The sequence below is a fragment of the Scardinius erythrophthalmus genome (assembly GCF_964197995.2).
Source record: "Scardinius erythrophthalmus genome assembly, chromosome: 5".
Lineage (NCBI taxonomy): Eukaryota > Metazoa > Chordata > Actinopteri > Cypriniformes > Leuciscidae > Scardinius > Scardinius erythrophthalmus.
The window spans coordinates 18,819,221-18,833,484 of NC_138225.1; the positions used below are offsets into that span (position 1 = coordinate 18,819,221).

At 36.1% G+C, this 14,264-nt stretch overlaps 1 protein-coding gene across 1 annotated transcript; it reads right to left on the reverse strand.

Moving 5' to 3' along the window:
* Window positions 1–2,189: 2,189 nt before the first annotated feature.
* noxa1 (NADPH oxidase activator 1) lies at window positions 2,190–11,517 on the reverse strand. Its single transcript, XM_081364575.1, has 16 exons — window positions 11,418–11,517; window positions 10,999–11,178; window positions 10,232–10,314; window positions 9,904–10,012; window positions 7,434–7,568; window positions 7,114–7,221; window positions 6,233–6,292; window positions 6,090–6,127; window positions 5,861–5,999; window positions 5,298–5,366; window positions 4,757–4,835; window positions 4,330–4,409; window positions 3,372–3,526; window positions 3,112–3,217; window positions 2,603–2,726; window positions 2,190–2,470 (listed from the first exon to the last, which is right to left on the reverse strand). The coding sequence occupies exons 2-16, from the start codon at window positions 11,170–11,172 to the stop codon at window positions 2,364–2,366; spliced, it is 1,566 nt and encodes a 521-aa protein (XP_081220701.1). The 5' UTR covers window positions 11,173–11,178; window positions 11,418–11,517; the 3' UTR covers window positions 2,190–2,363.
* Between the last annotated feature and the right edge of the window lie 2,747 nt (window positions 11,518–14,264).

Below are 14,264 nucleotides of genomic sequence, written 5' to 3' on the forward strand. Positions count from 1 at the left end.
TTTAAGATCAAAATGAGACTAAACACATTTATTAACTCTCTCAACTAAACTTTCTTCATCATTCTGGATCTCCAACCCACTGATTTACAGCCATTTACGATGATGGCATTGGAGCAAAGGAGTCAAATTCATTGTTAATTTGCAATTACAGCTCTTGGCATCAGAGCATGGTGGCAGAAATTAATGAACAATTAATGGGCCTAAATGAGACAATAGAGATGCTCACTGATCTTTATGCATTGCAGAAGAGAGTGTATTACACCTCAGCTGTAATTCACACATAATACAGACTCACCAACCAAACATACATGCTCAAAAGTAATCCAATTACAGGTACTGTAGGTGCTGAAATACTAAGTATCTTTCCCTTTCCTTTCTTTCTCTCGACATGTACACACGTTTGAGAGAGTGATCTAATAAAACTGTGTGGTTAGGATGGTTTAACCTAATTTCAGTAATTCCTGTTCTCTTGACTTAAATCCGAGAATCCAGATTTCTCCATGCACCATCATAGTTGGTCGGTTTATGCTCTCCACTTTCTGGATAAAGTACGTCCCACATAATCTTTTGAGTGCCGAGCGAGCGATGCACTGAATAAACAAGTAACTTTTACGACAGGTTATGCTGTCAAGGCCATTAAATTACCGCCGTTGGCTGCACTACATAAAGACCAAAATACAGTTCACTTACATCCCCTATAAAAACAGAAATGACAGACGGTCGTTTTCACACTTAAACATGTTAAACTTAATAACTCCCTGACACTTATTCAATGTCTTTTATAACAGCTCATAAATGCAACACAAATTTTCACTCTTCAAAAAATATAAACCAGGTACAGAAGGTAGAAGGGGAATAACTGATCGGTTAACGTTGAGTCAGAATGCGGTACGGCTTTGATTAATAGCAGAATGTTTAATGGGAATTGAGGGAAATGTGCGTCACGCTGGGCTCTGCCAAACCCATAATTACAGCAATATAAAAGAGCAGAGGGATCGTGTGCTGCAGTGTCATGCCTCAGTGCCCAGTCTGACAGAGCACACCACGCCATTAAACACTGCATTACGGATACCTTGCTGAGGTGTATTCAGCTCTCACTACAGGACAGGGGGGATTTAAGAGCCACTTTACGACATATGACCAAGTCTGAACAGCAGTGTATATTATATAGGTGTGATGCAAGTTAAATCCTTCTGGTGCACTGCTGTTCAGTTTGTATATAGATACCGTTTCAGCTGCAGGTTAAATTTATTTCACCGCTGGAAAGATGTGTATTTACAAATTGGGTCATTTATGTAGTAGAAATGTGAAATTATTTTAGAAGTTGGTGCCTTCTAGACTGAGAAAAGTCAGAAAATGTATTTTTGGCTCATGTGGATGAAAGATAACAACTCCCAGAATGCACTTGCTTCGCTGCCCTACGAGGACACTCCCAAGCCACGCCTACCGGTTACAGAGGGCAGTATCGGAAGAAATGATACAACTAGGCTAGTAGTTGACTAGAAATTGAAAAGATGCTGTTTTATCGTGAGATCCCACCCCCTATGGGCGGGCTGAAAACATGCGGAACTAGCTCCTATTACTGGCTGTAGTCTCTAGCCTCTGGCCAGAAAAAGCCTCCCATGATGCAAAATGACGATTTTTGTGTCATCGGAGGTTTTTTTCCAGACAATACAGAAATCTCTCGTCTCAGGGGGACATGAGGGAGGGTTGAAAATACTTCCGGGTTTCTAATGATACAAAGCTTAATGCTAATCTGTGAAGTATCCCTTTAATAAGAGGTGGGTGCTAATGATGTAAACTGAAACTGACATCCTATGGAGCACTGTTTTAAACTCTGGATTTGGCCTCTAGCCGCCCTGTTTTGTGATCTTAAAAAGTACCAGAATTTCTCTCTTTTCTATTAATATTAAATGAACTCACTCTGTAAAGAAAGCCAAGAGTTTCCAGTTTGGCGTCAAATTCACACAGGTGTTCAAGTACCAATATACATATATTTTAAACAGCTTAAATTCCTAAATGACATTATTTTCCTGTTAAAAGCACGCTGTAATTTCATTAAGTAAATGGAAAAATAAATCATGGAAAATGTTATAATGGAAAATTCTTTTTTAAATACCTTTAGAACATAATTATGGAGAGGATAAAATAATTTGATATCATCTTTCAAAATCTGTGCTCAAAAGTTATTATGATCATGTTCATAGAAACAGCAGTAAAGAGAAGGCACAATTAAAGAAAAAACTTTTGATAAATACTGTCATTAATTTTGGCAGATGGATGTCTCTATTCTGTCGCTGCACATAAGAAAGTTCTTAATAATTGAACGCTAATATGGCCACTGTAGATGTTTAGAGGCTGTTTCAATCTATTGATGTCCCACTGATGCTCTCTGTATCCCGATGAGCAAAACTTCTAGGGAAGATGCCGATTTTTCCAGCAATGTGCCCTTCTAGCCACTCCTCATTCACTGCAAAATGGAGAGAGAGAAAAAGAAAAAATACTTTTATTACCCCAACACTGGTGTGCAAAACACACCACATATAAACATAAAATTCTCTAATAATAAAGAAAAGACACCCCTATGTATGTGTTTACATACCTTCACTGAGGATGTCAATTGTGTCGCCTTCACTGAATTCCAAATCCTCTGGGCCTTGTGAATTGTAGTCATATAGTGCCACCATCTGATAAAGAATGGTCCTGTTGGCCAGAGGGTCCTCGTTCTTGGGACGAGATGGGGGAAAAAAAGAAAGTTGCAAAATATTAAAATTTCATTTGTAATAGAACAAAGTTTAAGGTAATGGAATGGTGAGGAAATGATTTCCTAATAAACAATGAAACCATTCATAGGTTGATTTCCTAAAATAGTGCAAACACTATTTGGTGCTATCAAAATCTGCTCTGTTTAAACATACAGACACTAGCTCAACCATTTGTGTGAATTTTTGGGTGACACAATATGACCAATTGCAGACAGCGGTGAGCATGGGGAACCTTTTAGAAAACAATTCCATTTGGCGACAGTAGTAGTAGTAGTGCACACAATTAATGTCCTTTAACAGGCTGTATTGAGAGCTGTCAATCAAAAATGGTAATTCGTAAGGTTACCTGACACCAGATTTGGGCACGTCCTGATTCAGCCACGCCCTCTAAGCTATCCAGTCCATCGTCACCATTTAGTGGCGTTAGTACTCTGGTGCCATATCTTCTGTGTCTGTGAGAGGAAGTATACCGGTAATATTATGCGTTAAGGATGGTGTGGGGGTTTTTCAATGAAAAAAATGTGACCAGAGTTCTAACATACTTAAATGCTGGGAATTTATGGCAACTAAAAGCAGGTCAGCCAGACTGCAGGTTTGCAATATTACCTGAGGCGAATGTTCGTCACAGGCTGTCCTAATTTCTGTGCGATTTTCTCTTGCAGATCCCGGAAAGGAGTTTCTAAAGGGACTCTCAGAGCGATGGTGCACGTATAGTGCACCTTGACAACGACTGATCCAGAGTCCTGGGGTGAAGTTTGGGCCTGAAAAATGGGGGTCACATCTGAGGTTACAGAGATACATCAGATTTTTGCTTTTAACCGATCATAAGTATAAGCCAAGCGATTAAAGTTATAATACAAGAACATGAAAATGATAGAAAAAGGAAAGTTTTTCTTTCCTCCCCCACCTTCCAGAGTTCCCTTTTTCCATTACAAGATTCGATCATGTGCACAAGGAAATTCAAATACAAGTTTTGTCGCAAGGTAATCGGGTTTCTCTAGCAGCAGGCAGTGGCCTTAAATAGTCTCCTCTTCAAATTTCCAGCGTTCTTTTGCTCCCTTGGGTGTGTTTCTGACTGAATCAGGCCAAATCAAAGGCCTGCTGCCGCAACACTCGACTCCACTTCTTGTCTGAGTCACAAAACTCATCTCACACAAAAGATCAACCATGACGGCCACTGCATTAATCATGCTCTGCTTCTATTTCCATCTACAGTACATGATACTGTCAGAAATGTTGGCTTTCAGGCTTGACAAATTGGACAGGGAGATAAAATGGATTTTCAGAAGTACTCTATATAAGATATGAGCACTAAGGATCTAATGTTAAATGGCACCAAATGTTAAAGTATGGAAAACCCATGTTTATAGACCACAAATCTGTTCATTTTTAATAATCATTTAAATTAGCTTCTAATTATTGATGGATAATTAGAAAGATAATTCCTGGCAAAAACTGATTATGTGGTTGAAATAAGTTACTGTATTTGCTAAAGGGATCGCTGATTTGTCCTGCTAAAAGGTGAGCATTCTTTCATCTTTTTCAAGTGTGTTTTCTTACTCACCTGCTGCGTAGGGACGTGGGTGGAGTTGCTGGTCGTTGGAGGAGATGTGTGGGAAGCACAGGCACAGGAGGGCTGCAACTCTACAGAAGAGAGGATGAAACTTGCATTCTTCAGAATACTGGTACAATCATTTTATTTATTTTTAGGACAGTTGAAGAGAGACAGGAAATGATAACTGCATCACACAACATTACACAGCATTTTTTTATTAGAACATTTTTATTATATTTTATTATTTTATCACAACCTTTTTCTAGATATTGAAAAAGATAAAGTTTCGAAAATTATATTTTCTTTATTTTGTATTATGATATATATATATATATATATATATATATATATATATTATAATAAAAACAACTTTAGTTATTAACTAACAGTTTCAGTTTCAATGTGTTTGCTTTATCTGAAAACATATTTTCTGTACCTAGTGAACGTTGAGATGGAAATTGGGGTCGATTTGGGGGTTTTAGGGCTGGTGGATGTGGGATGCCATTGGCGAGTTCCTTCCAAGTAATATGCAGAGAAAAGCATTCAGTATGTTACTGCCTATAACAACTTTGATTCAGATATTGTACATCAGAGCCTGAAGAACAAGGTCACTGCTCCTACAGCATGCAAAACAAGGGAATGTAGATCCCTTGCACAATTAAACATCACATCTCTGGAAGAAGAGGCTATAAACTTTTAAATCATTTTTATTTTCATGAATGCTATTTTCCTTTATAACGATACTGAAAGTAACAAAGAGTGATGAGGCAAAGCAAAGTGTGTAAACACATTTTTAACTAGAATTAAACAGCTGCCTGCATTCATAAAATTCAGCATTTTACCACCAAGCTCAACACATCTAAGAGAAAGGCTGGATGAGACTTGGCAAATAACAGAACCCTATTAAAAACCATAAAGCACAAACTGAGAGAAATGAAAGAGGTCATACGACGTGGTTAAAAAAGTAGAACACTTACAATTCGCTTGGATTTACCCTTGTTTTTCTTGCCCATCGGTTCAAGCAGGACATTAGGAACCAGACCTCTCTGACATTTAAAAGTAAAAAAAAGAAGAAATAGCCCAGGTGTTATTCTATATTTTGTTATCAGTTTTAAATCACACATTGATGTTGCCACTTTGTGAATGTCAGAAACATAGTTAGAAAGCAAGAACATCCGCTTGTTAAGTCTGATCCGTTTTCAGGTGACCATGTGCTGTAATGCTACTGAAAAAAATGATCCTAACCTTTACTTCTATACAGAAATCTCTGATGATTCATCTTTTAGAAATCATTAAAATATACGTGTCCAGGACGTCGTGAGCCCGGAGATTGTAGTGTACACCATTTTAAACAGTTTTAAAACGCTTTTCTTAACTATGATATAAATAAATAGTGCTTATAAATGGGTGTTGAGATAAGATTCCCAACTGGAAACAGTAATCCTTATGTCATAATAGAGGACAAACATTCAATGTGCCTCCATATCAGTACAAATCCTCAGTAATCATCCTTCACATCTAGAATGAAAGAGTATCCCACCTTTCCATCATAAATGACTACCGCCAGCCCATCCTTGTCGTCATCACTGTACACAAACACTTCTGCTCCAGCAGGCACTGTTAGCTCCCCTGCCCCTTTTGCCACATAAGCACTCTTCATTACCATGTAACGAGAGTCCCTATGCAGGAATTACACATCGTATATTATCTCAGTGGATTAAGCCGGTCTTGTAACAGTCTTTGATATGTTCTGAATATTGAATACTTACTGGCCGTCGACTACCTTTGGCTCATAGTACCCTGGTTTCTGCAGGAACATACATAATCAGTGGAGTTTAGTTTAGAAACAAAAAAACAGTGAAAATAGCAGGACAAAATGTTGAGGTTGTAGCATCAAAGGCGGTAACTTTACCTGTGGTCTGAGAGGATCGAAGCCCCTGAAGTCATCGTTTGGAATCAAAGAAGTGATGACCTGAGAGAAGAAGAGTTTAGTTTCAGTGAACATTTGTCATATTTATTGTATAGTGCTTTTAGTGCAGAATTATAATGTTTATGATTACAGTCAGCTTTTATATCAGATGAAATGGGGGACACCTGCAGATGCATTCTTTTTTTTGGGGGGGGGGGGGGCAGCTTTTAAGTTCTTACATGCATATATTTCTAGATTTTTAACAGATTTTCAACTGTTCTGGGAACTGGGAACCACTAGGGGGCCTCAGCAAACTTATAAGTTTCTCATGACAACAAACAAGCATTAAAATAAGCTGGGGGAAAAAAAACAAGATATTTCTTATTTCAATTCACCTCCTAGATAATGTTTTTTTTTTTTTTTTTTTTTAAGAAATATGAGTGTGACTTCTAGATCTGGAAATATTATAGAAAAAATAAAATGTTGTTAATAAATCATAAAACCCCATGGGCATTTTTATACATTTTCAGAATATACAATTTTTTTTTTTTAGTTATAGAAATATTTTATCGGGTAGAAATTGAGAGTGAAAAATATTTGTAAAAATCCTCATCCAGTAAATCAGAAACAACTGGAAAAGTCATGTCTTTGAATAATGTTGTGGACAATTGGGGGAGTCAAAAAGGCGGAGACCCACTGACTTGGAGCCTGCATCTTGAAACATTAACAGTTTGCCTTTTTAATGTACTGCATACATGTCATTACAATTTATTTGTCTGTAATATTTGATATTTCACATTTAGGATTGTCCGGTTTTTAAATGTTGTGTACTTAATTTGCAAGCAGCTATTAAAGCAGCAGTACAGCGTGAAGATGTGAGTTACCTTTGCTTCACCCAAGAAGTTCCTCGGTTTAAGCTGATCTACCTCCTGTTTCCTGGGACGGAACACTTCACCCTCGGGCACCAGGATAGGCTCTAAAACCTCTCTCCTCTGAGAATAAATTGGACAGAAACATTACATTACATTTAGTGGAGTGTTGTTCTCTGAAAACAGACTTCAGAGATCGTTACAAACCACTGTGTCCAGTGATAAATTATCAGTAAAAGGGCAATAAAAATGTAGTGGTGGATGTCATGCACTATGAAAATGCTTTTCAGCCTTCTCTTTGGATTTTCTTATTATAAGTATCACATAGATCTTACAGAAATGGCCTCTAGAGCTGTGTCTATTAGGTTGCTTCGGCCCGCTCCTCTCTCCTGTGAGGCCGCCTGTAAAATGTCCCTGGCTTTGTCCCATTGTTGCAGTCTAGAGTGAATGGCTGCTGCATTATAAAGGACCTATAAGTGAACAAACCCACACAAGTTGTACACACTCTGCATTATATCATATCAGCAGGACAACAAAAGATTATACACTACTGTTCAAAATTTGGGGTCAGTAAGGCTATTTTTAAACAGTTTTATTCAGCAAGGATGCATTAAATTAATTCGTCAAAATACAATAAAGACATTTATAATGTTACAAAAGATTTGGATTTGAAATAAATGCTGTCCTTTTGACTTTTCTATTTAGCAAAGAATCCTACAAAAAATGTATCATGATTTCCAAAAAAAAAAAAAAAAAATGAAGTAGCTCAACCGTTTTTAACTGTGATAATGAGAAATGTTTCTTGAGCACCAGGTCATCATATTAGAATGATTTCTGAAGGATCATGTGACACTAAAGACTGGAGTAATGCCATCATTGGAATACAATTCATTTGAAAATGTATTAAAATAGAAGTTATTTTAAATTGTAATAATGTTTCAAAATATTGCTGATTTTATTTTGTTTTTATGTACACTACCAGTCAAAAGTTTTGGATTGGTAATTTTTTTTATGTTTTTAAAAGAAGTCTCTTATGTTCACCAAGACTGCATTTATTTGATTAAAAATAAAGTAATATTGTTAAAGATTATGAACATTTTAAATAACTGTTTTCTATTTAAATATATTTGAAAATGTAATTTATTCCTGTGATCAAAGCTGAATTTTCAGCATCATTACTTATAAATCATTCTAATATGCAGATTTGCAACTCAAAAAACATTCATTATTATTATCAATGTTGAAAACAGTTGTGTACAATTTTTTTTTCTTTGATGAATGGAAAGTTCAAAAGAACAGCATTTATTTGAAATAGAATCTTTTGTAACATTATAAATGTCTTTACTGTAACTTTTGATCAATTTAACTCATCCTTGATGAATAAAAATATTGATTTATTCTATTTCTTTCCCCAAAAAAATAAAATAAACATTCTTACTGACCCCAGACTTTTGAACGATAGTGTTTAATGTTACAAAAGCTTTCTATTTCAGGTAAATGCTGTTCTTTTGAACTTTCTATTCATCAAAGAACCCTGAAATAAAAATGTACACAACTGTTTTCAACATTGATAATAATAATGAATGTTTTTTGAGCATCAACTCATCATATTAGAATGATTTCTGAAGGATCATGTGACACTGAAGACTGGAGTAATGATGCTAAAAATTCAGCTTTGATCACAGGAATAAATTAATAATAATTTTTTTGTGTGTTTTTTTTTTAATGCCACGGCCGTGGTGAGCAGAAAAATCTTCTTTTAAAAACAAACTTTTGACTGGTAGTGTAGTTTGTATAATACATATATATCCATAAAGTAAGGTCTTTTTTGTTACTACACTCAAAAAAATGTAAGCCTTTTTTTTTAAGATTTACGCATTTCAATTAAAAGTAAAGCTCCATCAAATTGAATTGAATAATCCTTACATATTATTCATATTATGAATTAACAAAAAAAAAATAGTGCTTAAAACATTTTGTATAAATCTTAAACTTAAATTTAAATATAGTTTCATTTTTTAGAATATGAATCACATAAACTAAATGGTTCGTTCCCTTGATCCATTAAGACTGTTTCCATTAAAAATTATTAAGCTCTAGTTTTCTTACTCTTAGTAAATAAAAAATAAAAAACTTAGTTCATAATATGAATATTATTTAAAGATTATTCAGTTCAGTTTGATGGAATTTTAAATCTTGAAAAAAAGGCTTAAAAATATTTTTCAGTGTACCCTCTTCAGAATCTGTAAAATGAATCATTTCTTTGAGCAGGACCTTCCATTCCATCACCAAGTGAATAATGAGGCGTTATTTCTATTATTCTACTATTAAATCGCATAAACCATAACTATAATACATAAGATGTGCACTTATGTCTAAAGACGGACAACTGGTAAACATTTTGCATGTGGTGGTGGTCATACATAGCCTCTATGAAACTCTTCTGTTTTTCAACCAATATGCATTTGAGGAACAGAAAGGTTGCTTCATCTGTTCAGGCTAACCTGAGGAATGCTGAATGTCTTATCATTTTTCAGCCTGGCATTTGACATTGCATAATATGGAGCTTTTTCACTCAGCCCTCAAAGAGGCCTTGTGATAACTATCTGTGCAGGTGAACTCCACCAAAGTTCATGTTAAATGGCAGAGTTGACATAAGGCAAGACAGAAAATGTCAACAATTTCCCGAATTGAAACGCTACCAAATAAAACATGCACTCTAAACACAGACTATCATACTTTTATAGATTTTATGTCTTACTTTTCATCCCCCACAATCAGACAGAAATATGCTTATGTTCTGACCTGCCAGCTGTACAGTTTAAAGCGAAGACCCAGCTGTTTGTAGTCAATGACAGGGTTTTCCCTCATGTATTTCTGAGCCCATATACAATCAGACAATGCCTCCTCCAGTCTGGCGTTAGAAAAGGTGACATAGAAAAATGAGAGAAAGACAATGAGAAAAGGAGAGAGCAAGAGAACAAAGAGGCAGTGTCAGATGAAAGTGCATCAACTGTCCAGAACATCAACTTTAAACAATCAATGTTTGTGTTGCATCACGCTGTGGATTTCCAGACAGACTAGTCCGACAGATTCATAGAGATCTACAGTATGAAAACAAAATATTTCTCACCTGTTTGCCATCATATGAACAGCAGACCTCTGAAAAAATCCCACAGCAAGACAGCAATCCTTTGCGATTGCCTGATCAAGAGCCTACAAGGTATCATATGACATTGGATAAGACATCTCAAAATGTCCACCTTCTTATCTAACTAAAACATAATATTCATGCCTTTTACCGTTCATATTTCCTCATTATATCTTTTTGCGAACTTAAAAAGACCCAATTTATGAACTAATGTGTTTTTAAACAGGGGTCTGGGGACCCCCAGGGGGCGCAAGTAAGTACTAGGGGAAAAGGAGCTGAAGAAAACTGTGATTTTTTTTTTAAATAAATAAATAAATAATAAAAAATACAATGTAACTAATTAAATAAATAAATTTGATTAAAATAAATAAAAAGTAATAAAAAATACATTAAAATATATATTTTATTTATTTTTATACTGTGCTATAGTGAGTACAACAAAAAAAGTAATACAAACTAAATATTTTCCAAATAATATTTTACACATTTATGTTATTGATTTTCACAGTATCAACTGGGTCTTTATAAGACATAGTAATACATAGTTTTTATACAGTACATCCTTAATATATTTTAGGATGAGGGTCCCTTGCACAAGGATAATTATATTTTGGGATCAGTGAAAACCCCTGAACTAAAGCTATAGCAAATGCTATTAAACAACTTAAGACAACTGTAATGGAGTATAAATCGATATCCTACATTTCTATCATTTCTTATATGTTTAAGTACCAAGACTGTGGTTGTACCTTGATGGCCAAATCCACTTGACCCAGGGCGATGTGTGTCGAAGCGACCACAAACATAGTGCGACAGTTGTGTTCTGTGATCTGGTTGAGTTTAGTGAGAGCGCCCAGCCAGTCCCGGCTGTCTATTGCCTGTACGGCCTCATCCCACAGCCTGATCAACTCTATGTACAGCATGGCCCTCTACAACAAAACAAATAGGATCAAATGTTATTTTTTATAATCGCTATATTAATTAAAATAGAGATTAATGGATTAATACCAAGTTGTACTGAGAAAACAGCCAATCTTGATCACTAATAGCTTGGAACAAAAAGAATCTGACAGCATGCCTACAAGTACAGGTCAGACTAAACAGGTTGTTTTAAGGCAATAAAATCATAAAAGCAAAACCTAATAATAGTACAATGGCCGATACTTACCACTGTAAAGAAACCAACAAGAGATAAGTCTGGAACTTGAATTGTTTTCTAGAAGTGTTCGATCATGAATAAGAGTGCTGCTCCTGAACAGGTGTAAGCCAGAACTCATAGTTGACTCACAAGGAAGTGATATTTGTAGTGTGACACACAGTTGTGGTTCCGCCCTCTTTCCATGCCATCAGGAAGTCCTGCATTCCCAAGAGAGAGAGAGAGAGAGAGAGAGAGAGAGAGAGAGAGAGAGAGAGAGAGAGAGAGAGAGAGAGAGAGAGAGAGAGAGAGAGAGAGAGAGAGAGAGAGAGAGAGAGAGAGAGAGAGAGAGAGAGAGAGAGAGAGAGAGAGAGAGAGAGAGAGAGAGAGAGAGAGAGAGAGAGAGAGAGAGAGAGAGAGAGAGAGAGAGAGAGAGAGAGAGAGAGAGAGACTTGTTGAGCAGCAGGTAAGGCACGTACACAATGGTTCAATTAAACAATAAGCTGTTGAGTAAGTCCAGGAAATAGAAGAAAGACACTGTGCACAATAACACATTTATCATCAGAACCCTAAGGCCAGAACATTAAAGTTGGTCTGGCCAATATTTACACAACCAGAAAGCATTTAGTTTTCACCTGACACTTTTTTTAATAGGGAAGCAGTTAAGAAAAAGACTGGAGGGAGGAAATCCCAGTATTGCGTTTTACCATTTTTTCCCCCCCCCACAGCAAACACATGAGGCCTTAAGGTTATAATTACATTTAATTCCGCAGTATCTTCAGAAATAAATAAAATAAAATAAACATTTGCTTTCTACAAAATGGAGACACATTACGTGGATTAATTGGGGACACATTATGTGGTTTTGAGTTTATTATTTCCACATATAAATTTAAGATAGCCTATATGTAACACCATAAAAAGTATTATTTGAGATACGAGTGAAATATCTAGGAATGTGCAAATCTACTTTGTACTTTCATTTAACCTCCAGTGTTATCTGCATATATTATTTACAGTAAATTGCGCAATAACCTATACTTTTGTAAATAATCCATCAAGGGCTCCTCCAACGCTCTGTATTTAAAACAACATCTGTTGTCAGACTTGTTACAGACTTGTAACCCGAAGGTTGCCGGTTCAATTCTCAATACCAGCAGGGAAAATGTAGAGAATAAACTGCGTTCTCTTCCACCCTCAATACCACCCTTAATTCCCATGACTGAGGTGCCCTTGAGCAAAGCTCCTAACCCCCAAATCTCTACCCAGGTGTCGCACTGCCCACGGTTTGCAGTGTGTGTGTCTTTAGCCTACTCACTGCTCCTAATGTAGGGCTATGTGATGCTGCATGAGGACAAATTCCGAGTCACTGTCACTATAGTGTATTGAGCTATTCAGCTTGTAGTCCTAAAACCCAGAAGACAATTAGTTGTACATATGTCTAAAAAGTTACATTTTACAATACTTTTTACATGTGCATTATCCTGTGTTCTAGGGGCTATGAATTAGTTATAGAATTACATAGTAGAATTACACGTTTCTTCCTGTTCTTGTTTACTGGCTTAGGAGTGAGTGTGAGTGTTAGAAAAGTTGACATGGTGATTAGTTAGTGAACGATTTGGGGTTTGTGAACGAGTCCATTTTATTTCATGCTAATTTGAATGATTAAAAAACTCACTCATAAAATATAATAGGCACGTGTTTCCACCTGGCGTAGTAATGTCAACTGCAGAATGAAAAAAACGGTGTATATATATATATATATATATATATATATATATATATATATATATATATATATATATACAGTAGTGGTCAAAATTGATGGCACCCTTGATAAATATGATAAAAAATGTCTGTAAAAAATAAATCTGCATTGTTTATCCTTTTGATCTTTCCTTCAAAAAATTCGCAAAAATCTAACCTTTCATTGAAGTAAAAGAATTGAAATATATATATTGTCTTAATGGATGGTGAGGATGAAAGTTTGAGTGGCCAAAGACTCTCCAAGGATCACAGATGGAGAATTGCAGAGATTAGTTGAGTCTTGGGGTCAGAAAGCCTAAAAAAAAAATATCAAACAACCCCTACATCACCACATGTTGTTTGGGAGGGTTTCAAGAAAAATGTTCCTCGCTCCTCCAAAAACAAACTCCAGCATATTCAGTTGTCAGACACGACTGGATCTTCAGAAGGGACCGGATTCTATGGTCAGATAAAACGAAAAAAAAAAGGGCTTTTTGGCAGCAAACCCAGCAGATGTGTTTGGTGCAAACAGGGATGAAGAGTACCCCATGCCTACGGTTAAATATACTGCTGGATCTTATATGTTGTGGGCCTATTTATTTGCTGGAGGTCCTGGACATCTTGGTCAGATACATGGTATTATGGATTCTAGCAAATACAAACAGATAAAAAATCAAAACTTGACAGCCTCTGCTAGAAATCTTATAATGGGCCGTGGTTGGATCTTCCATCAGGACAACGGTCCATCAAACATCAAAATCAACACAAAAATGGGTAACTGAGCACAAAATGAAGCTTCCGTCCCAGTTCCCTGACCTGATGAGTGGAGTGAACTGAAGAGAAGAAGCACCAACATGAACTTGTGAATCTGAAGGATCTGGAGAGATTCTGTATAGAGGAATGGTCTCTGATCTCTTGTCAGTTATTCTCCAAACTCATCAGGCATTATAGAAGACTCAGAGCAGTTATATTGGCAAAAGGAGGTTGCAAAAAGTATTTAATAACAGGGTGCCAACAATTATGGCCAGCATGTTTTGGAGAAAAACATTTATTTTATAATGTGATTTACCCCCCACTTTCAATTCTTTTACTTCAATGAAAGGTTAGATTTTTGTGAATTTTTTCATCAAAACG

Coding starts and splice junctions, on each gene's coding strand:
- noxa1 (XM_081364575.1), bottom strand. CDS start 11,172: ATGCTGTACATAGAGTTGATCAGGCTGTGGGATGAGGCCGTACAGGCA. Junction 6,128..6,232: donor TCGATCCTCTCAGACCACAG/GTAAAGTTACCG, acceptor ATGTTCCTGCAG/AAACCAGGGTACTATGAGCC. Junction 2,471..2,602: donor AATTGACATCCTCAGTGAAG/GTATGTAAACAC, acceptor TCCATTTTGCAG/TGAATGAGGAGTGGCTAGAA.